Source organism: Molothrus ater, chromosome 24, assembly GCF_012460135.2.
Source record: "Molothrus ater isolate BHLD 08-10-18 breed brown headed cowbird chromosome 24, BPBGC_Mater_1.1, whole genome shotgun sequence".
Taxonomy (NCBI): domain Eukaryota; kingdom Metazoa; phylum Chordata; class Aves; order Passeriformes; family Icteridae; genus Molothrus; species Molothrus ater.
The window spans coordinates 2,991,718-3,016,014 of record NC_050501.2 but is presented as its reverse complement, the minus strand read 5'-3'; the positions used below and the strand labels follow the sequence as shown (position 1 = coordinate 3,016,014).

General features: G+C 42.4%; 2 protein-coding genes and 1 long non-coding RNA gene across 3 annotated transcripts in view; 2 read left to right on the top strand and 1 right to left on the bottom strand.

The window, feature by feature from the left end:
- The window catches only part of RLF (RLF zinc finger), a 36,816-nt gene extending 30,939 nt beyond the window's left edge, over positions 1-5,877 (top strand). Inside the window, 3 exon segments of the mRNA XM_036396986.2 lie at positions 406-547; positions 738-3,162; positions 3,165-5,877. Coding sequence (XP_036252879.1) covers positions 406-547; positions 738-3,162; positions 3,165-5,464 — 4,867 coding nt within the window. The 3' untranslated portion in view covers positions 5,465-5,877.
- Positions 5,878-6,007: 130 nt separating this feature from the next.
- LOC118695430 (uncharacterized) lies at positions 6,008-8,575 on the bottom strand. Its single transcript, XR_004981529.2, has 2 exons — positions 8,384-8,575; positions 6,008-6,481 (listed from the first exon to the last, which is right to left on the bottom strand). It is a non-coding gene; the product is annotated as an uncharacterized LOC118695430 (long non-coding RNA).
- Positions 8,576-9,145: 570 nt separating this feature from the next.
- On the top strand, positions 9,146-22,321 carry ZMPSTE24 (zinc metallopeptidase STE24). The gene is made up of 10 exons (XM_036397145.2): positions 9,146-9,296; positions 10,455-10,601; positions 12,072-12,158; positions 12,882-12,998; positions 13,312-13,464; positions 15,387-15,528; positions 16,219-16,379; positions 18,137-18,241; positions 19,355-19,498; positions 20,843-22,321. Exons 1-10 carry the CDS (start codon positions 9,180-9,182, stop codon positions 21,065-21,067), a joined length of 1,398 nt encoding a protein of 465 aa, XP_036253038.1. The 5' UTR covers positions 9,146-9,179; the 3' UTR covers positions 21,068-22,321.
- The last annotated feature ends 1,976 nt before the right edge of the window (positions 22,322-24,297 follow it).

Genomic DNA, 24,297 nt, shown 5'->3' with positions numbered 1-24,297 from the left:
GCTTCTTGGAAGAGAAGTGGCAACTTTGTGTTGTGATTCACCTTACCCATTTTAAATTTCCATGTGAGAGGTAAAGACTCTTGAAATGTGGAACTGGGTTTATTTTGTCTGGAAAGGAAGTCTGCAGTTGCAGATGTGTGCATTGAGTGAGCTGAATCCCAGTGCCAGTGTGTTTCCCCTGTAAGGATCAGAGATGCACTGGGGTTTGATCTGGTGCTGGAGTGGAGCACATGAACAGTTCTCTGCACTGTCACTTGGAGATCAGGACCTCATTGAAGTGTGTGCTGTCCTTGAATAGCACTTAAATTAAATTTTTCTTGGTGTCAGCTCTGAACTGACACACTGTGAGTGCACAGATTGTGTGTATTTGCAATGTTCTTACATTCTGCTTTCAACTCTTCCCAGGGAACTGACACTTTTCTGGAGCAAACTGCAGAGAAGAATAGATCCTTCCTTGGATTCCTTTTTGGAGAGATGTCGTCAGTTTGGCATCATTGCCAAGACACTACAGCATCTGTTTTTCTTGATAAGAGTCATACAATCTGAAGTAAGTAACAGTCCTGAGTCTTTGGACACAGCTAGAGCTGTCTACATGAATTTATTGTTTTCTTCATAATTCTATTGAACTGAAAAAAAAATTAGCTTATTTCATTAATAATATTAATCAAATTAATAATCATACTTTCTGATTCTGCCTAAGAACATACTAATAAAAATCTTCTGTTTTCTTTAAACAGGCAGAGGAAGCAGGACTTGCTGTGTCTGTGTTGTTGTGTGTGAGAGCCCTTCAGATCAGATCCAACGGAAGCGATGAAATGAAGACATCAGTGTGCAAAACAATTGCTTGCCTTTTACCAGAAGACCTTGAAGTTAGAAGAGCCTGTCAGCTCACAGAGTTCTTACTTGAGCCAACTTTGAGTGGATTTAATGCCTTGGAAGAGCTCTATATGCAGCCAGACCAAAAATTTGATGAAGAAAACGCACTGGTCCCAAACTCACTCCGCTGTGAACTGCTGTTAGCTTTGAAAGCATATTGGCCATTTGATCCTGAATTTTGGGACTGGAAGACTTTGAAGAGGCATTGCCTTAAACTATTAGGGAAGGTAGCTTCTGATTCTGAGGATGACACAGGTTGTCATATGTCACTCAATGAAACTGATATGTTAGAAACTTTCTTTAGTGACTATGATGAGACAAAAGAACATAAATATTATGATGGCAAAGACACAATGAGCCACCCTAAGGAAAAAGCAAGAGTAAAAAAACCAATTGGTTCTTCAGAAAGATACCAGAGATGGCTTCAATACAAGTTTTTTTGTGTGCTCTGCAAAAGGGAGTGTATAGAGGCCAGAATACTGCATCATTCTAAGATGCACATGGAAGATGGTATTTATACGTGTCCTGTTTGCACAAAAAAGTTCAAGAGAAAGGAATTTTTTGTACCACACGTCATGGAACATGTTAAAATGCCACCTAGCAGAACACACAGACCTAAAAAGAAAATAATTCTGAAAAAAGAGAGATCACCACAAAAGGCAACAGCTTCCAGCAGCCCACCCCCAGTGTTTCCAGAAAGGTCACACCAGACACAGCTCCCTGAAAGCTTTGATGATGACACAGAGGAATATGTCACATTCAGCCAACTGGAAAACTGCCAGCTGCAAGACAGAGACATCTACCCCTGCCCTGGGACAGATTGTTCTAGAGTATTTAAACAGTTTAAATACCTGAGTGTCCATCTGAAAGCTGAGCACCAAAACAACGACGAGAACGCCAAACACTACTTGGACATGAAGAACAGGAGGGAGAAGTGCGCGTTCTGCCGCCGCCACTTCATGACCTCCTTCCACCTGCGGGAGCACGAGCGCGTGCACTGCGGGCCCCAGCCCTACATGTGCGTGTCCATGGACTGCTACGCCAGGTTTGGCTCCGTCAATGAGCTGCTCAACCACAAACAGACCCACGAGGATCTTCGCTATAAATGTGAGCTCAATGGCTGTAACATCGTTTTCAGTGACCTAGGGCAGCTTTACCATCACGAGGCGCAGCACTTCAGGGATGCCTCCTACACTTGTAATTATTTTGGTTGTAAGAAGTTTTATTATTCAAAGACTGAATTTCAAAATCACCTTGCAGCACATGATATTAAAGTGTCAAATGGGGAAGGGAAGCAAACGCTGAACCTTGAAGGGTTGGTTTCAGAAGAGAAATCCAGTTATCTTCCAGAGTCTCAGCTGCTTGAACAATCGGAAAATTCCAATCTGAATGATAACTTGGATCCCTCAGGCTCTCAGGAAATTCCACAGGTGAAGGAAGAATCTCTCTCTGACAGCGAAGATCTCAACAGTGAAAGTAATTGCAGCCTGCATTGTGGGAAGCACAGGGCAGATGCTGCAGCAAGCCAAGGTCAGACATCCCCACAGCTGCTTGGAACAGTGGCTCACAACCAGTCAATTCCAGGTTTTGTTGTGTCCCAGGAAGGAGTCTTCCATCCAGCAAATATGAAAGAACAGTGTTCCAATGTGGCAGTTTGCTTTGATGAAAAAAATCTTTCCTGTGGTTTTGAAGGCTGCTGTTCCACCCACAAAAATTCCAGAAGTATGCAAAAGCACCTTCGAAGGGTCCATCCATACAACTTTAAAGGTAAAAGAAACATGGAAATGAAAACTAAATACTTTCTTGATCTGTTGAATGATGCTCAGGACAGTAAATCCCCTACAGATATGAGTCCAGAGTTAGGTCATAATTCTGATACAAACGCTGACTCTCCAGAAAGTGTGTGCTGTGCTGTAGATGCTAAAGGAAGCAGTGGCCTGAGGGAAGAAACTTGTCCTTCTTCCCCAGAAACATCTTTTTATGACAGCTCTAAAGAACTAGATATTGAAGATAACATGTTGGAACTAATGTTAGGCTTGAAACATCTAAGCTTAAAAAATAACATTCAGAATTCTTCAAGACAGAAATCTTTTCTGGGCTATTCATCTAGGGATGCCAAGTGCCCTGAGTCAGTTGATGAAGCTACCTCAAAATTTCACCTTCAAGATCAAGAAGATAATTTACCCAGCCAGTACCTTACTCAACTGGCAGCTAAACCATTTTTCTGTGAATGTCACGGATGTACATGTGAGTTTGTGACCAGAGAAGCTCTCTTAATGCATTATGTTAAAAACATAACTATTCAAAGGAAATGGTTCTTCAGCTAAATATGTTCCAGCATCGATATTCACCTTTCAAGTGTCATATTTGCCAAAGATCTTTTACAAGAAAAACACATCTTCGAATTCACTATAGAAACAAACATCAAATTGGCTGTCAGAGGGTGGCTCACAAGGTGTGTCCTAGTGAAAAATATGATCATGTGGGTTTATGTACAGAGGACATGCATAAGAACAGCACTGCTCCAGTGCCTGCCTGTGCAAACAGCGTTGGCTTCTCTGGACATTCGGACTCTGAACAGCTGTGTCACCCAAAAAAGGAAGACTGCTGTTCTGAGACTGATTTGGAGTCCAATGAAGAGACAGACAATGATGTAACAAGAAAAACATCGAACATAACTTCTCTGGACAGTCATAGGGAAGAACTGGAAGCAAGACAGGGAAGAGGAAGCAAAAGAACAGTTGCTAAAGGAAACTTATGTTACATATTGCATAAGTACCACAAACCATTTCATTGTATACATAAGAGCTGCAACTCAGCATTCACAAACCAGAAAGGTTTGATTCGCCACTACAGAACTGTTCACCAGTATAACAAGGAACAGCTCTGCCTAGAAAAAGACAAAGCAAGAACAAAAAGGGAACTTGTCAAATGTAAAAAAATATTTGCATGCAAACACAAAGAGTGTGGTAAGCGTTTTCTGTGTTCTAAAGCTCTTGCTAAACATTGTAGTGACTTCCACAATGAAATCTTAGAGGATCAAAAACTGCTTTCTGAAGCTGAGTCTGCCAGATTTGCTTGTAACCAAGCACACTGCCATGCTGTATTTTATACATTTAATAAGCTTAAACAGCACCTAATAGAAGAACACGCCAATGAAGAAAAATTAAACAAAGATTTTGAAATCCATTGTGACCTTAATGGCTGCAATCGAATTTTCACAAATTACAGTCACTATTCTCAACATGTATATTTCAGACACAGTGAATATTATGATAGTCTCTTTGGAAATCACAAAGAGGAGGAAGATGATGAAGATAAAGATAAAAATGAGCAAAATTGTTTGAAAGACAGCTTTGGCACAAGCAAGCAGAATGGGAAGCAATTAAAAGAAAAAGCTAAAAGAATTAACAGAAGCAGGGAAAAGCATTTGCTAAATTTCAAAACAAAAGAGGAAGCCCTACAAATGTGCAAAGAGAAGTCCAACCAGACCCAGTACCCCTGCATGGTGCAGGGCTGCCTGTCTGTGGTCAAACTGGAGAGCAGCATCGTGAGGCACTACAAGCGCACCCACCAGATGACCAACATGTACATCGAGCAGCGCCTCCAGAAACTCGTTCTCTGTGTCAAATGTGGCATCATGATTGAAAAGCAGTCTTGCTCTGACACAGCTGAAGACTTGGATAAAAAAGGGGTAGAAGGTAACGAGGATAAAGCAGGTAATTCTGAGCCTGTGCAGGAGAGTGACAAAGGCCTTGTTCCAAACCCTGCATGTGATCCTCCGGATGGGAGTAACGAAGACCAAAACCAACGTTCACCGAGTGGTGTGAATTGTGATGCCAGTGCCTTTGTGTACTCAGGCACTTTAAAATATAACCACAGTTCGAAGAACACCTGTTTTGAGGAGCCTGACAGCAGGGAGGTAGCTGTGTGTAAAACTGAAGATCTTTCTGAAAGCAGTGAAAGAGAGAACAGCTCTTCTTTGTCCAGTTTACAATTAGAGTTGCCAAGAGAGAAAGACCCAGAAGGATGTCAACATAGTGCTGTTAATCAGAATGCAAAAAGAAATGTACTTTGTGCTACAAAAGACAAATTTCAAAAGCCTCCTGTGTCCAAACCATTTGATTTAAAGACATATAAACCAATGGGATTTGAGTCTTCATTTTTAAAATTTATTCAGGAGAGTGAGGGAAAAGATGATGACGACGATGATGATTGTGATGAGGTCGTAGAATGGGAGTCTCCTGAGCAGTTGCCAGTAGATGAAATGTTGCAAAAAGAGGGAGACAGTCAAGGGAATACACCAGTAAACAACTTTGTAAGTGATGAAAATGTAATCATAACCCCAAATAATGCTGGGCAGCTAACAGAGATCCAGCCCTTGCTGTCAGAGTCCTCCTCTGCCCCTTCTCTAGAAAATCTGAGGGCGATCTTGGACAAGGCCCTAACGGACTGTGGAGACCTTGCCTTAAAACAGCTGCATTACTTACGACCAGTAGTAGTTCTTGAAAGATCCAAGTTTTCCACACCTCTCATAGATTTATTTCCAACAAAAAAGGCAGATGAGCTGTGTGTAGGAAGTACATAAGTAGCTTTGCTTAGAGCAGGTAGCCTCTGCTACTGCTGTATGGGGAGAACTTCAAACTAGAACAGTAATTGTTACAGTACACAATTTTTAGGTTAGTTTTGACTGTTTAATTCCATGAATGTATAATATCTGTCAAAAGTAATGGCCAAGTTAATTTAGCTCCCCATTTTTTTCAATGAACAATGCTGATTTTGGTGCTATTTAACACATCAGAATACTGGGGGCTTCCTCTTGAAGAGTAAATGTGCATGATTGTATATGGAAAAAGTACTGGGGTACCAGGGTTTGGGGGGCGATGGAGTTATTACTTGACTTGAATGTGCACCCCAGGGTGCTTTGTGTAACATATTGTACACTACAGCATCTTATATTTTTTGAGTTATGAGTTTCAATAAATTACAGTTTTTCACCCATTTGTTTACTGTACAGTAAATCTTTAATGTGCTTTACTTGTAATTGAGTTTGGGACCATTCTGAGTGCATTGGACGGTGTTGCTTAAGTTTAATGCATTTGTAGATAATTTATCAGACTGATAAAATAGATACAGAAAAGTAAAATATTACATTTTATTTTACAACATTCTCTGTGCTTTATTCAGACTTGAAAGAACTATAATTAGTCCAGGCTTACTAATTACACTTCTGCGTGAGAAAGTCCTTGTTCCTTTGAAGGCAGAGGTGTTTTCTGAGACTGTCTGGCACCACCTGAGTGCGTGATGAGTGTTGTTGCCAGACTTGCAAGCAGGTTGTGTCACATGAAAGTACCAGAATACATCTGGAGTTCCCTGGTTAGCTTTTTGGACAATGAATGAAACCTGGCTGGAAGATTCAGCAGAAGGATCAGCCACCATTTGAAGCTCTGTTTCTTGCTCTGTATTTCATTTCTTCCCACACATGGCTGCATCACAAGGCCCAGAATCACTGTCCCCTTCAAGCAGCAATCACAGCTTCTTACTGACTGAGGGCTTGGGTGTTGTTGGGGCTTCTGGGGTTTTATCTGTGATCTGAAAAGCAGCACTGGAAAGGAAATGGAAAAAACTTCAGGAATGTTTAAGAGCATGAGGATTGGCTGGGTGCAGGAATGATGGCAGCTATCAAACAGTGAACTGTGGTATGACCAAAATGAGGCAGAAATGGCATCTTCGCACTACATTTAGGAAAATAAAGTTATTTGGGCATCCTTAAAAGTTAGGTTAAAAATCATACACCAGTTAAGGAAGTGTAGCTTACTGCCTAGCCTTCATGTCATTTTCTCTCTAAACTCTAAGCTTCTTTTAATGACAGAAATATAGTGCACCAATCTTCTCACAAAGTTGTAAAAATGGAAGTAAGCACTGTCAAAGGGTTAAATTCTGAAACATCATCAGACAGCCTTCAATGTGTTCCAAAGTAATAATGAAGTACCTTTTAATGTCAGGTTTGAGTCATGTTTGAACATACTTGAAGCTTCAAGATCTCAAAACAGGAGAAGAGATGAGCAGCAAACTTGACAGACATGTGATGGCTGCTCCAGGTATTGGGCCAGCCCTGTCACCCTCTCAGGCTCTGAGATCCCAGAGAAGAACCTGTCCCTTTGTGGCCAGCATGAACAGTCAATTCTTAGAGGTTCAGAGACTTCAGTTTCAAGTCAAGCAGCTGTATTTCCCACAAAACAAGCTGCACGTGAAACTCATTCCGATGTAATTCTGCTTTTGCCAAATGAGTTCCTGTGTGCCTGCAAAGCACCCACAGTGCAGACTGTACTCACTGCCCCTCTGCTGTCACAGGGCCTGTTGAGTAGGGTCCTGCCCCTTCCATAGGCTGGGATCTACCACAGGACAAGACAGCAAGTGATTTCTGTTTGCCAGGTATGGAGACAAGTCCTGCAACATTCCTCAGTCCAAGAGCTGCATTTAGAAAATGGTTGAGTTGCTTTGGGCTGCACAGAAGAAGCTTCCTGTCATGATGTGGCACTCCATGCACTGCCAGGACTTTTAGTAATGTGGGCTCATAGGGTGTTCATACTTCAGCTAAAAGATACCAGTACAGCACTGGTCAGCTTCTTCCTCGTTACAAAAATTATATCTTGCCCATTTCAGAGACTGTCAGTGGGTTTCAGTCTTTGAACTCCATCATCTACAAAATGCACGACTGTCTCAATGAGGTAATAGGTATCACACCATCAAAAATGTACAGCTTGAATCTACATCTTTATCCCAATTTCCTCTTGGGCTTTTTTATTTAATCTAATTGCCTGGCATAGATGGGTATTGGAGAAGGAGGCCACAAAGGGTAACTGTTTGAAGAGTTTTTACTGTCTGTTTCTGTTTTCATGCCATGAGGTAGGCCATCATTTTCCCTCCCAAGTGCTACCAGAATTTGTCTTACAAATGATGTAACATTTCCAGCTTCTTGCTTTCAAGCATATGGGAGAAACTTTGTTCTGCAGTAAAGGAACACCATTGCATTGACTTTCCAAAAAAACAATTCTTAATGTGAAGAGCAGATACCTCAGAAAACACAGCTCATAGGGAATAATGCTTCCATTTTAAAAATTGTCTTGAAGTGTGTGGATTTTATGGGACAAAAACATGTTGTGGGCTGTCCTGCTGCATCCGTGGGTAGTGAAAAGCTGTAAATTCCTTTACAATGAGAGACATTCCAGACTGACCTCTCTCTTTCCAGCAGAGCTCTCAGCAGGGATATATTAGGTTACAGAAAATGCTGGGCTTCAATATATTTGACAGGTAATTCTTCTATATAGTTAAAAAAGGTAACTGATAGCTAATGAGAACGTTAAGTTGGCATTATTTTATTAAAAGTTAACGACTAAAAATCCACAGGCATTTTCTGTTATACTTTAGACCAGTAGAAATTAGATAAATTACTGATACTAAAATGCCGTATCTAGAAGTGGCTCAATGTTAACCCATCTCTTACTGCATCTTTGTCAGGTTCCACAGTCCCTGTGCTCTGCAGGGCACGCTTGTCCCCAGGCAGCCCCGTGCTGTCTTCACCGAGCATTACACTGGCCAAATCTGAAGTTTCGGCTTGAATAAACCAGCGAGTCCTGCAGCAGTGTTAATTTCTGTACTTCTCTTAGTGTTTCTCTAAAAGGTTTTGGACAAGTACAAAAGACGGCATTATAGGCGTTATTGTGCGTGGTCTAAGTAATTTATACTGAAGAAATATAATTTAAACACCTGCCCAGATCCTCGCCGTGCTGCCCCCCACACGCGCTTCACTGGGGTGGCCGGGCAAGAGCCGTGACGGACGGAGCTGAGCCCGAGCCCACCGCACCAGCCGCGGCGCCCTCACGGAGCCCAGCCCGGAGCCCACCATGGAGCCCTCACAGAGCCCAGCCTGGAGCCCACCATGGAGCCCTCACAGAGCCCAGCCTGGAGCCCCTCACGTAGCTCAGCCCGGAGCCCGCCTCGGCCGCCTCTCATGGAGCCCAGCCCGGAGCCCACCATGGAGCCCCTCACGGAGCTCAGCCCGGAGCCCACCATGGAGCCCCTCACGGAGCCCAGCCTGGAGACCCTCACGTAGCTCAGCCCGGAGCCCGCCTCGGCCGCCTCTCATGGAGCCCAGCCCGGAGCCCACCATGGAGTCTCTCACGGAGCCCAGCCCGGAGCCCGCCGCAGCCGCCCCTCACGGCCGCCCCGCCCCGCCCTGCCCCGCCCTCGGTTCCTCCGGCCGCCAGGCGGCGCCGCAGCGTGCGGCGGGTGGAGCGGCCATGGCGCTGTCCGGCGACCTGTGGGCAGAGCTGCCGGCTGAGCGCCGCATCTTCTGCTCCGTCCTGCTCTTCTCGTGGGCCGTCTACCTCTGGGAGGCTTTCCTGGCGCACCGGCAGGTCGGTGGGGCTCTGGCGGGGACGGTCGCTGGCGGGCCGGGGCTGTGCCGGGCCCGGCCCGGCCTCACGTGGAGGATGTCCGGGGCTGGGGCCGGGGCTGGGGCCGGAGCCGGAGCCGGAGGACGCGGGGTCTGTCACCTGCCTGTGGAGGGCTCGGCCCTGTCCCGGGGCTCGGCCTCAGCGCGCTGTAGCGGATGGTGGGAATGCTCACAGCGGCGAGTGGGTGAGTGCGGTAGGGTCACGGCGGCTCGGCACCCCCAGCAGCTCCGTCCTCCTCCCCGGGACAGCTGAGAGTGAGCGAAAAATGAGGAAATGCGTGACTTGAAATAGCGACAGTTTAACCTGTGAAGGAAAGAGGAAGGAAGCGCTGCACAGGCCGTGGTTCAGCACGTCCCCGAGCAGGTGATGCCTGGCAGCCTCCGAGCGATGGCCGCCCTGGAAGGCACATCCCAACCCCGCTTCCTATTGCAGAATATGACATAGAGGACGGAGCGGCCCTTTGGTCGGGTCCTGCCAGCCACATGCCCACCTGGCAGGTTCAGCAGCAGCCGCACACCGGCTGTGGGAGCCCTGCGGTCGGGGACAGTGCAGCCTGATGGCCCGGACAGGGGAGAACGTGTTTAGAAGTGCCCAAGGGTAGGAGCTTTTCCTTAGAGAACGGGTAAGTATACTGAAACAAGACAGCTGAGGGAAAAGACTTCTAGTCTTAAAAAAACTTCAAGTGGCAAGTTCTTTGCTGAAAAGGAAATAGCACCTCGTTTGTGCAGCCACTCTGCGCTCTGTATTCTGGTGAAGTCACATGGCTTGCACAGGAGGATCTGGTGTTTGCTTTCAGACTTGGCTTAGTTGTTAACTGTGGTGTGGTAAGTAACATCCTGTGGAAAAATCACTTTGTGTGCTCTCTGTTTGATCGCACATAGATAAGTTATTAAGCCAGCAGTTCAGTTCCTGGTTACAGCATCATAATTATGCTTCAGTTTTATATTTAGAACTTCACAGAAAACCGGAATTTAGGAATAATTGTTCCTTTGTGTGTTGTTTTTTCTTTTTAACTTTCTGTGGTGGCCCATGGGATCATTTTATGTGTTATTTTTAAATCTTATGTATCTCCTTTAAAATATTAGGTGTAGACTTTAAGTTTTGTCTTCAATTTTTCAGAGGCGGGTGTATAGAACAACAACACATGTACCTCAGGAGCTGGGACAGATCATGGACTCAGAAACATTTGAAAAATCTCGCCTCTATCAGTTGGACAAAAGCACTTTCAGCTTTTGGTCAGGCCTCTATTCAGAGGTTGAGGGCACTGTAAGTACCTTTCATGTGATATTTTTTATTTACTCAAACTATTAAATACTTTGGTTCTTAGTGATCCTATGCAGCTGCACCATTGGCATTCTGGTGTCGTACAGCAAATGCTGACATTTATATTCTGGTTTTGTTTGTGGCTATATTTGCTACACAAAAAGAAGTAACTGTTCAGAAAGCATGTAATTTCTTTCTGCAGTGCTGAGTCATACTGCACAAGTACTGTGTTAGCTTACATTTTAATTATGTTCTATAGTAGTCTCCATTGCAAAATAATTAAGCAGCATGAGAGTTATTCTAAATTGTTAAAATACAGATCTTTCCCTGTTTGGAGGAATCAACTACTTTCATTTTTAGATAAAATTTAAGTAGAAGGTAAAAAGAGAAAAGAAAAAAAAAGAAAAGGTGTAGTTGAAGTGGCTCTCATTTCTCCATTAAGCTTTTAAAACCACCACACTTGCTTTCATCCTTTCCATCTCCTCCTGACACTGAAAATGCACCCTAAGTGTAGGTTGTAAGAGAAGCCTTTTCAAAATAAAGAAATAGATAAACCTCTGGTGTCATCAATATTGGAAGGCTGCTTCCTTGAAAGCTGATTTTATATCTAGAGATGCATCACTTCCTGAGAAAGCAAACATGAAATATTTACAAGTTAAGCTGTATGAGAAATGCTGCCAGGCCTGGCTGTGAGCTGCAGTGAGCCTCAGCAGCTGTAGCTTGGGCATTTCTTTGATGCTGGTGTACCCCAGATGTTCACTCTCTGTTCTTTGGCAGCTGGTACATCAGGAGACACTGGGAGCAGGCACAAGGAGGAGACCACAAAGCTTTCTTCAACATGACTGTAGCAATTCCAGTACTGAAAGTGAAACTGGGGCTTTTCTCTGGTCAGGGAACTGAGGTGAACCTCCAGGAGAGGAGGGCAGCTCCTCTTCAAGAGGAGAGGCTGCAATATGAATATATGTGTATGGCTATTCATAAATGAATATATGTGTATGGCTATTCATATATCAATATATGTGTATGGCTATTCACAAATGAATATATGTGTATGGCTATTCATAAATGAATATATGTGTATGGCTATTCATATATCAATATATGTGTATGGCTATTCATATATCAATATATGTGTGTGGTTAACCCCAGAGCTTTAGGGTCTTCTGAAGATATCCCTTATGTCTAAGCCAGTACAGTGGCAAAGTGTACAGGAAATAGGCTTGAAAATATGCTTGTATTTCACAGGAAAAAAAAAATTAATTGCCTGCTCTCTACTTCTGTGAAGTAAAAATTAATTAATGCCAGATATTCCAGGCTTGTTTTATCACTGTTAAGATCAGAGGGGTGGCAAAAAGCTAATTATAAAACTTGTCTTATTCACCCTTAAAAGGTTCTTACCATGCTGAAATGTTAGTAGACTAAGATGACAGTGTGTTTCATACTGCCTCTGTAGTATGTGGTTTTGTTTTTAAGATGATTCTCCTCTGTGGAGGAATTCCTTTTCTATGGAAACTGTCTGGTCAGATCTCTGGTCGTGCTGGCTTTGGACCAGAATATGAGGTAAGTAGGCTTTAAATTCCTGTGCAAGTATTTGGTCCCTACTGCAATAATTATTTTTAAATTGGTATTTGGTTAAAAGTGAGATTTAGCTAACCTGTAATAGAGTAAAAGATAACATATTTTCTGGTGCACACAGTGACTCTGTGATTCTGAGAACTGATAACAGTAAATTAGCTTGTTTTTAAATTAGTTTACTAATTAAAACAGCCTTATGTGTTAAAAGCAAAGTCTGGTATCTGCTTGACTCAAATGAGGTGGTGGGCTGTGTTTTTGGGAGCTCTTTATTTGGCTGTTTTCTTTTTACTAATCCTAGAATTGATCTACCTGCCCACTAAAAGGGTAAGAAATTTGAGTCTAGTGCTTATGTTACCTTTGTGCTGTGGATGAGGCATATATACAAATTTGTGCTCCAAATCCTTAGTAAGCTATCAGTGAGCAATAATTAGTCATCATGAGCAAGTTAATTCTGTGAATTTATCTAGCATCATCTGACTGGTTTCAGTTAAACCACTGACCTAAAAGCCATTTAAATTTGTGCTCCAAATCCTTAGTAAGCTATCAGTGAGCAATAATTAGTCATCATGAGCAAGTTTATTCTGTGAATTTATCTAGCATCATCTAACTGGTTTCAGTTAAACCACTGACCTAAAAGCCATTTTTAACACCTGGAATATTTGTTAGAATTGGTCAGTAAATATCAGGTGGTTTTGTTTTGTTTTTTAGATTGTTCAGTCCCTGGTATTTCTGCTGCTTGCAACACTCTTCAGTGCACTGACTGGTCTCCCATGGAGTTTGTATAATACATTTGTCATAGAAGAGAAACATGGCTTCAATCAACAGGTACTGCAGAGAGCTCTTGTACTGACCAAATTGGTTCAGATTTGTTACATAGACTGGTCCTTTAATGAATGTGCAACACAAAATAATGGTTTGGGTCAGGCCTTTCTAAGGGAGAGTGCATCTGCATGGGCTTGAGTCCCTGTAAATGTAAGGAGCTACTGGGAGAGCTCCTTTTTTGACTGACTCTGATTTTCTTATGACACTGGCATTGCTGTTTACCATTTGTTTAAACTGAAGGGATCAGTTCACAAACCAGAGTGGTATATTAATATTTGCATTGATGTCACTGATCCAATTTATCCTTTCTTTGCAGACACTGGGATTCTTTTTTAAGGATGCTATCAAGAAGTTTGTTGTGACTCAGTGTATTCTGTTGCCAGTGACATCCCTTCTGCTTTACATTATTAAAATAGGGGGAGACTACTTTTTTATCTATGCCTGGCTCTTCACTTTAGTTGTTTCCTTGGTGAGTATGAGAAGATGTTTGGGCTTCTTCCAGACCCCAGATTACTGGCATGGCTCAGCATGCTGAATGCAGCTGAAAGGAAATGGAAAAAAAAATCTAAATCTCCTGTGAATTTTACTGTCTACAGACTTTAACAGTGTCTTGCTCTCAATGTAGCTGTTCAGGAATAGTAGCTCAGATTAGTTGTCCACAATAATGTCATATCTATCTAATTTATTTAATACTGGAGTGTCTTCATCAATTGAAAGAGAAGCACTTATAAAGCTTTAGAATAGGTACTGGAGATACAGCACTATGTGGTGATCTGTTTTCCTTTCTCCTGAATGTAGAGGTGAGAACCAGAATATGCAGCTGAAGCCACATTCCTCTCTCTCACTTTCCTATCACAAGCTGCTATTTTATTTTTGCTCTGCCTGTACCTTCCCCTTGAACTGTCCACACAGATTTTGTTCTGAAGTTCTACAGATACTATAACAATATCTACAATATCTACAGATGCTTTAGAACCTGATATAACAGGGCTAGGTCTATCTTTTATACTACAAGAGCTAGAAAATAAAACATCTTGACAGAGCTTCAAACTTCTGTATTGAAAGAACAGAATTTTCCTGGCTCACTCTTCTCCTCTGAGCCTCCTCCACACCTGAGGTTAAGTGCATGCTTAGACAATTGGTGTGTTGCCTATAGAGTTTCAGGCCTTAATGTGTTTGAACAGCCTTTGACATGCAAAATCATCCTAAGAGGTATTAGATTTACCCTTTAGAGTCTGGTTTTGGGGAAAATTCAGTCCACAACTCTGTAATCAGAGTTAGAGTTGCATCCTCCTGCTAGTCTGTCATGCCTGCTGGTTCCAAGGCATTACACAAAGATCTGAGATAAAACCTGGAAATTAGGCCCCACATGCTCTGTGGTCTGTAACAATAGCCTGGACTGAATAGCTGATTTCTACTCTATGAAATACCCTCCTACACCTTCTGCAAAATACCTGCAGAGGTTTAAGCCCTTAAAAATTACAGTAACAAACCTTATTTTAGTGGTGTTTCATATTGATGCCCTCGCTTGCTGTGACTTTGCAAAAGTCAGTTTTTCTGATTTTCTATTTCATTGGACTTTTTCAGCAGTGCACACACTGTCAAAAGTCCAGGAGCATGTTTTCAGTGAAGTAAAATGTATCAAGATAATTTTGAATTTAATGTTGACGTCCGTTTGCCTCTCATGTCCTGTTCCTTTTTCGCTAACCAGAATTTAAACTTATAAAACAAATAAATAAAAATAATATTGAGGTGATCCAGAGTATGAGGAAAGGGAGTTCAGCTTTCCTTTCTATCACATTATTCCAGTTCTGGCTGTCTCTGCAGCTGATGCCAGTTTGAAGAGATGCAGGTACACTGTAGTGATGTTTTTAGGTCAAGGCTATTGGTGATGGTGGAGCCAGAGGCATCAGGCAGACAATTCCCTGAGCCCTGCAGACAGCTGGGAGACAGAAAGAAAACAGGGGACATAAAATTTCTTGCCTCTTTTTAGACAGTTGTTTTGCAAGTTAGCAGGAATTAGTCCCACTTTTTCTATCTCTTGGTTCTTTCATCTCTTCAGCTGAGTGTGAAACCCTTCAGAGCTTTCCAGGATTAGTGGAAGTGAGAGCCTTTCACTGAGGAGCCCCCTGCTCCCAGAGGCTTTGTCTTCTGCACTGTTCACACCAGTTCTGCTCAGGTGTGTGGTGGTTTGTGCACAGTTTGCTGGAATGTGGACTGGCCACCAGACAGAGCAGCCCACAAGAGCCTCCCACAGATCCCACTTCATACAGGACTCTGCTTTATCAAGTGTTTTTTTCTGAAATCGTGGCCTCTTTTTGAACTTTTTGCTCCACCTTTAGTACCAAACAGGTTTGCATGCCCTGTTTTTAATATCTGCATGTGTTGCAGGTGCTTGTTACAATCTATGCAGACTATATTGCACCTTTGTTTGATAAATTCATTCCGCTTCCGGAGGGAGAGCTCAAGCAGCAAATTGAAACAATGGCAAAGAGCATTGACTTCCCATTGACTAAGGTGTATGTTGTTGAAGGTGAGGTTTTGTTATTTTTATAAATAAAAAGGCTTTGTAAGTTTAAATTTGTGGGGTTTTAGCATTGATTGTGGATGCTGTAGTAGGGCAGTTGATTGCATTGCTCAGATACTGCCATACTTGCCAATGTCTGGAGCATTTTCCTGGTCTTTTTCCTGAAGCTCAGTGCACAACCTGAACTCATCTTCTGGTTGGAAGCATTTTCCTGGGTCTGTGAAATGGAAATACACAGCTTGGTCAGGAATGGAAGCACAAAAGTAGCCAAGATTATCATTTTAGAACTGTGAAACAAAGGGAATAGCTGTTTCCATTCACCTTTGCTGGCACATTTGAAAGAATTCTACATAATTTGGCACAGGTTCTTTGCCTGGAGCAGTGTCAATTCAGAATGCTCTTTCCACTCTCAATCTGAAATTGCAATAGGATTAGCTTTTCTTCCTGGACATTAGATGTTCATAACTGCTCTTATGGTTTTAGTGCTTTTAGTGATTGCATGCTACATTTCTCTATTGGAGTCATCATTACTTAGGTTTTAGAATATGCTTCAGCTTCCAAACAGATCTGTTTGAGTTTGTCTACAGTTCATTTGGGGACTTTGAGAATTCTTCTGGAAAAATCTCATCTGTCATACTGTGCAGCCTTCAATGCATGGGATTATTCAGATCATGGTCTTTAAATTTTCCCCATCAGGTTCTAAGCGTTCTTCCCACAGCAATGCTTATTTCTATGGATTCTTCAAGAACAAGAGGATAGTACTCTTTGACACACTCCTGGAAGACTATTCTGCTTTGAACAAAGAACCAGCAGAAGGAGAAGATGGTGAGAATGAAGAAACAAAGTCTAAAACCAAAGTGAGTTTGTCTTTCATTGTGTTGTTTATATTAACTTCTTGGTGAGATACTCCCTTGTTTTTTCTAGTGTATTTTAAAGGTCTTGAGTAAGTTGCTAAAACACAAAGCCTAATGATTTCAACACCAAAGTATGCCTGCTTTGCTGATTGGAATTTCTGGGGCTGTGTGAGTTGTGCACATAGCAGCAGAGACTGTAAAAATCCACATGGGCTTTAGCAAAACATTTGTTCCCTGCATGTAAAAACTGGGTCTGAATAAGGGACCTGTTCAGGGTTTTAGCTCATCCTCTCTTGGGACTGCCATACCACAGGTTCCCTTTGAAAGAAATACTTTTAATTCTTAGTGTGTCATTTGTGTGCCTTTTACTGCATGCAGAGGTTTTGGTGCAGGAGGACAGACAGACTGCATGTGTACATCCTGCCATGCTCTGCTCAAGAACAGGAGGGAGCCTGGCACTGGCCTCTCCTTTGATGTGCAGCTGCACATCAGGAGTCTGCTGGAGGAGCTGCTGTGGCCTCAGAAGAGTATGGAAATGACTAAAGCTAATAGAGTATTTCCTGAATAACCTGAAGGAGTTATTCTGAGAAAAACAAATGGCTTTGTGCAGGTCAGGCCTAAGGGTAGGCCAATGTCTGGATTGTTGTTCAGTTCAGCTTCTGTTCCTTGACACCATGTTAGTGGGGTCCAGGTATTTATTTGCAGGGAATGCCCCAATGAAGGCAGGAATGATGCATCTGACTCCATGTTCTCAGAAGGCTAATTCATTACTTATAATTCTATACTATATTAAAGAATACTATGCTAAAGAATGCAGAAGGGATACAGACAGAATGTTAAAAAGATGATAATGAAAACTTGTGACTCTGGAAAGAGTCCCAGCACAGCTTGGCCCTGATTGGCCAAAGAGTGAAAACAACTCCCAGCAGAATCCAATGGAACAATCACCTGTGGGTAAACAATCTCCAAACACATTCCACATGAGCACAGCACAGGAGAAGCAAATGAGAGAAGAATTGTTTTCCTTTTCTCTGAGGCCTCTCAGCTTCTCAGGAGGAAAATCCTGGGGGAAGGGATTTTTTCAGAGAATGTGAATGCCACATCCAGGGTTTTGTTTGGCAAATACTGCAGAAGTGGGTGGTGAGAGGAGGGCATGTTGAGCTCACCTGATCTAGTCGTAATGAGAGTGTGTTCCATTTCAACAGGTTCTTCAGCCTTTGTGTTTGCTTCTGACTTGCTAATGGAACTCTGAAGGGGCAGATGTCCTTCCTAATTAAAGCTTTAGGGCGTGTCATAGGGCTTTCTGAAGAGGACAGTTCCTTCTAAAAGGAGCAGCTCTGCCTTGGGAGGAAGGTTACATGTTGAGTGTTGAAGGAAAGTAGGAACAAGGCTTTGCTCTCAATTCTTCTCTGAAAGTCTGAATTCCTGTTCCCAGTGTCATGCTTTGCTTGAGTAAAGAAACAGGATGGGAAAGGGTAGGGGAGAGCATTTGGAAGGCAAATCTCCCAGTGTTCTTTCAGGTTTGCATCAGCATGTCTGATCATCAGCATGTAGAATTCTTCCTAACCTTAAAAGGTTTTATTTCTGTGTCTTCATGAAAAAGGCTCAGCAAGAAATTATATGTGTGTTTCTGGTATTAGAAGGGAATGGCCTGATCTAAGGACACTTAAGTGACCAAGAAAAAAAAACAAATTAGTAAGAAATTCGTTTGGTTGTGTTCAGACATACCTGATCATACTTCTGCTTTGTTGCTCCCTCAGAATAAGAAACAAGGATGTAAAAATGAAGAAGTTCTGGCTGTACTTGGTCATGAATTGGGTCACTGGAAACTAGGTCATACTGTCAAAAATATAATCATCAGCCAGGTAAGTTATTTTAAACTGGATTTTTTTTCCTGGAGCATCTGTAATTATAGCTGTTTCCAAATGCCCTTTTCTAGATTTGTTAGTGTACATTCACCTGATACATTTACACTGTGTGACAGGAAGTTGGTCTGGATCACAGCCATCCTTCTTTTCTCTTCTGTGTGTTTCAATAACAAACAATATTCTGGCACCTTCTATTTTACTCTAAAAAGACCAAAAAACCACTTGGGTAGCTAGTCACCCCCTCTAGAAAACTTGGTAAGGCATGGTCCTGCCTGCTGGCTCTGAAAAGCCAGGCAAGCACAGTGTGTGTACAGGACACTGCCCAGCTTGGGTGGAAGCCCAGATTGTCTCCAGGAACAGAAGTACAACACAGCACAGACACATTTTGTTTGGCTTTAAACTTTTCAGAACCTGTACTCAATTCCAAGGAGATGGGTTCTATTCTGTACCGTGGAGAGCTTTGTGGATAATTGGCTGGCTGAGAAAGGCCACTTCGATGTGATACCGTTAGATAAGGATAGGGGAAACAAGCTGGGGATTGAGTAATCAGTGTCCAGTCACTGACAAGGGTCATGGTGACCTTTGCTGCAACATGAAGATGGGGGAGAAAATCTTTTGCCAGAAAATGAAGATAGCCTAGGTAGAGTAGCTATAAGAATGTAAACATAGAAACAAAATAATCATTAGAGCATAGAAGTAGGTGTGGTTGATTTAAGTGTGCTTTAACCAATAATGAGCTCAGCTTTTGCAATATGTATAAGCTTCATTAACACCAATATAAATATGTGTGAGTTACCAATAAACTCTGAGATTTGCTGTTCACGCATATTGTGTGCTGCAATTCTCCACTGTTCACGACACTGTACTACCTCCTCTCTTCTCTTCTGCTTTTTCATCCCCCTTCATTATTTGTTTTTTGCTCCCTGGCAGAAAATAGTGCTGCTTCTGCTGTTGCATTTTCAGGAAGCAGGTAAAGACCAGCTGTCCCTCTCTGTGTATTAGTTCTAAAGTAATCCACTTGGTTTTTTACAGTGGCATCCATGTGCAAATCTATAATGTGATGTTATGTAATGACTTATCTTAATCAAGAATGTTTTTTCTTTTCTCCAGATGAATTCCTTCCTTTGCTTCTTCTTGTTTGCTGTGCTAATTGGTCAGAAAGAACTCTTTGCTGCATTTGGTTTCTATGACACCCAGCCTACCCTGATAGGCTTGATGATTATTTTCCAGTTCATTTTTTCACCTTACAATGAGGTAACTTGTTTTCAAGACATAGACTCTGAAGTACCATCCTATTTAAATAATGATTTTGTTTTGTCAGGGGAAGTTTGAATTTCTAGGGGCTGTGTTGGGTGTCTCATTTTGATAATCAGGCTTAGTGCTGCATGTTGGGCAGCACTCTCAGTTTCAGGTATGGCTTGGATAAAGCTTAGTGAGATCAGCCTGCAGCCACAGCAATGTGTGGGATGTGGGAAGCTAGATTTGGTGCTACTTACTGGCACTGAAGGAATGTGCAGATAGCTGAATTTTAACATAATTTAAAATAATTTAAAAATAATTTTTAAGAATTAAAAAATAATTTTAATAACTTGCTGGCACTGAAGGAATGTGGAGATAGCTGAATTTTAACATAATTTAAAAATAATTTTTAAGAATTAAAAAGTAATTTTAATAACTTGCTGGCACTGAAGGAATTTGCAGATAGCTGGATTTTAAAATAATTTAAAAATAATTTTTAAGAATTAAAAAATAATTTTAATAACTTGCTGGCACTGAAGGAATTTGCAGATAGCTGAATTTTAACATAATTTAAAAATAATTTTTAAGAATTAAAAAGTAATTTTAATAACTTGCTGGCACTGAAGGAATTTGCAGGTAGCTGAATTTTAACATAATTTAAAATAATTTAAAAATAATTTTTAAGAATTAAAAAATAATTTTAATAACTTACTGGCACTGAAGGAATTTGCAGGTAGCTGGATTTTAAAATAATTTAAAATAATTTAAAAATAATTTTTAAGAATTAAAAAATAATTGTAATAACTTGCTGGCACTGAAGGAATTTGCAGGTAGCTGGATTTTAAAATAATTTAAAATAATTTAAAAATAATTTTTAAGAATTAAAAAATAATTTTAATAACTTGCTGGCACTGAAGGAATGTGCAGATAGCTGTATTTTAAAATAATTTAAAAATAATTTTAAAATAATTTTTAATAATTAAAAAATAATTTTAATAACTTACTGGCACTGAAGGAATTTGCAGATAGCTGGATTTTAACATAATTTAAAATAATTTAAAAATTATTTTTAAGAATTAAAAAATAATTTTAATAACTTGCTGGCACTGAAGGAATTTGCAGATAGCTGGATTTTAACATAATTTAAAATAATTTAAAAATTATTTTTAAGAATTAAAAAATAATTTTAATAACTTGCTGGCACTGAAGGAATTTGCAGATAGCTGGATTTTAACATAATTTAAAATAATTTAAAAATAATTTTTAAGAATTAAAAAGTAATTTTAATAAATTACTGGCACTGAAGGAATTTGCAGATAGCTGGATTTTAAAATAATTTTAATGCATTTCTCTCCACAGGTTCTCTCATTTTGTTTGACAGTATTGAGCCGACGATTTGAGTTTCAAGCAGATGCATTTGCCAAGGAACTTGGCAAGGCCAAGGACTTATATTCTGCTTTGATCAAGCTAAACAAAGATAATTTAGGATTCCCTGTTTCTGACTGGATCTTTTCAATGTGGCATTACTCCCACCCACCCCTTTTAGAAAGACTTCAGGCCTTGAAAGATGCAAAGCAGGAGTGACAGCAATGATTGCTGGTGCAGAGACAGTGCTTCCATCTCAGAAGCAAAGTTCAGAGCTGCTTTTTAATTTTTTTTTTTAATGGATAATGCAAATTAAGCACGCTGTTAACAGCACCACACATCTGAGTATCCTGAAACAGGTATTAAATTATAAATGACTTATTTTTAACAAAAACAAAACTGTGGAACTTAATTTAGAAAAAGTGCTGGGTGAAGACCTTCCCCCCCACCCACCACAGTGACTTTTATTTCCATATCATAGTATAGACTTTTAAAGGGAGGAAAACAAGTGTAGACTTCAAAGCACCTTTTTCTTCAGTTTGTGTATGCCTTGAACATTGCTTTTGATCCTTTTTCTATTCTCAGCATTCTGTGAACCTTCCCAGGCTCACCCTCTTCACAGTGAAGAGGCTTTGGGTGATTTGATTTCCTGTATAATGATACTTGTGCTTGCCAGTGTGTTTGAAAAAGCTGAATTCAGCTGCAGGCTTTTCTCCTGCATTCATGTCTGTCAGAATGAAAAATGCTACTTAATAAAACCTTTCTCTGAAGTGTGGGAAGAAGGATGAATTATAGCTGAGGATATGTACCATGTCTTCCTTGAAAATGAGAATTATCATTTAGTAGCATTACAGTGGGATTAGGCTGCTCCTATTGCCCCAGGAAATGCTACTTAATAAAACCTTTCTCTGAAGTGTGGGAAGAAGGATGAATTATAGCTGAGGATATGTACCATGTCTTCCTTGAAAATGAGAATTATCATTTAGTAGCATTACAGTGGGATTAGGCTGCTCCTATTGCCCCAGGGTGCTGGGGGGTATGGGAGGAAGAAGAGAATATTACAGAGAATCAGAAACTTTTGAGAAAATTGCTAATTCGCTCTTGTTCTCCCTTTTTCCACATCTCAGTTCCTCCATTTCTGTTGTACTTTGCCTGGATTTCTTGTGTATATGGAAGTGTCCAGTTGCTCAGCCAGTGTATTAAAGCCACACTTTGATTCTGAAGGGGCTTATCCTCCATTCCATTGAGGGTTTTTCATGAATATGAATCCAGCTGAACTTATTCTTCATCATTGTTCTTATATATAAAAATTCCTACATATAAAAAGCCCAGGAAACAGTTTGCCCCCATCAGTTAATAAAGAAAAAAGTGGGTACACCTGGAAATGGCATTGATTATCTCAGACTTTTCTGATGAAAAATAGGATTATAGTTACTTTTGTTGAAGTAAAAATAAAAGCAAGATATAAGTTTACATGTGCATACAAATGTTTTAACCAGCGTGAATATAAAACCTCCATATAAAAATCAGATTTTCTATCTTTAATAAATGAAAAAGTTCTGCTCAGCTCTGTACAAAGAGAGGAGTCATCAAAGCAAATTGTCATTGTTTCACATGTCAGAATATTCTCATATATTTTATTGTTAGCTTACATTTGTTTTTCTGATCATAGGGAAAAATGCCTTATAAGATGATGGGCACAACGATGTCTTGGGTGAAACAAGATATTGCTGAAAGCCCTTCGTATGCCTTATTCTAATTGTGTTTATACCCCAGCAAATATGGAGCTAAGCTATAGCTTATAGCTACGGATTTAGGAGACAATTTTACAAATCTGGAGAGCCTATATTTGTCATGTGAACTGTATTTAATAAAAGGCCCTCAAAAATAAAAGCATTAACTTGAATCTGTCAATTCAGAAGAATAAATAACTATGTCAAGTTTTGAATGAGCTGATGGCTGGTTTAAAGCTATGGAAAACATGTGAAGTGTGCTCTGAGAAAGAAAATAATTTGTGTAAAAGTTGTATGCAAAAACTGAGATGTTGGAGCCCCTCTGCTCTGGCTGGGAGAGCTGGGGGTGTTCTCCTGGAGAAGGCTCCAGGGAGACCTTAGAGCCCATTCCAGCACATAAAGGGACTGCAAGAGAGCTGAGAGGGACAGGAGAGGAAGGGATGGCTTTAAGCTGAAGGAAGGTAGATTTAGATCAGATATTATGAAGAAATTCTTTACTGAGGGACAACTGGCACAGGTTGCCCAGGGCACAGAGCAGCCTGGCCTAGTGGAAGGTGTCCTTGCCCATGCTTTAAGATGATCTTTAAGGTCCCTTCAATCCAAACCGTTCTGTGATGAAATAGGCATACACGTCTGTCCTTCAAAGCATTTCAAGGACCTCCCTCCATTTGTTCACACAGGATTGTTACGGCCACAGGGCTCCTTCCTGCTCGGGGTCTCCAGCAGCTCCCGCTGCTGTGTACGCGGGGCAGCTGCGCCGCCTGGGGAGCGGCGGCAAGGCCGGGTGCGACGGCTGGGAGCCGTGTGCCAGCCCTGTGCCTGTTCAGGCTCCCTCCCCGGGGGAAATGTGCCAGCCCTGTGCCCCTTCAGGCTCCGCGGGAGCAATGTGCCAGCCCTGTGCCCGCTCGGGCTCCATCCCCAGGGCCGATGTACCAGCCCTGTGCCCGCTCAGTGCCAGCCCTGTGCCTGCTCAGTGCCAGCCCTGTGCCCGTTCAGCGCCGGCCCTGTGCCTGCTCAGTGCCAGCCCTGTGCCCGTTCAGTGCCGGCCCTGTGCCTGCTCAGGCTCCATCCCCAGGGCCGATGTGCCAGCCCTATGCCTGCTCAGTGCCAGCCCTGTGCCTGCTCAGTGCCAGCCCTGTGCCTGTTCAGGCTCCCTCCCCGGGGGAAATGTGCCAGCCCTGTGCCCCTTCAGGCTCCGCGGGAGCAATGTGCCAGCCCTGTGCCCGCTCGGGCTCCCTCCCCAGGGCCATGTGCCAGCCCTGTGCCCACTCGGGCTCCCCGGGGCTGATGTGCCAGCCCTGTGCCCTCACAGGCTCCGCGGGAGCGATGTGCGAGCTCTGTGCCCGTTCAGGCTCCCCGGGGGCGATGTGCCAGCCCTATGTCCGCTCAGGCTCCATGGGGCCGATGGGCGAGCCCTGTGCCCGCTCAGGTTCCCCGGGGTGATGCTCCAGCCCCGTGCCCGCTCAGTGCCAGCCCTGTGCCCGCTCAGTGCCGGCCCTGTGCCTGCTCAGTGCCAGCTCCGTGCCCGTTCAGTGCCAGCCCCGTGCCCGTTCAGGCTCTCCGGGCCCCGCTCAGGCCGGAGCGGCGGCGGCTCCGCGGGCGGGGCGCGGCTGCCGGGCGGACCCGCGAGCTGCAGGGGGCGCTGTGGCGCAGGACCGGCCCGCGGGGCAGCAGCGCCCCCTGCTGCCGGCAGGGGCCGGATGTGACGTGGGGCCG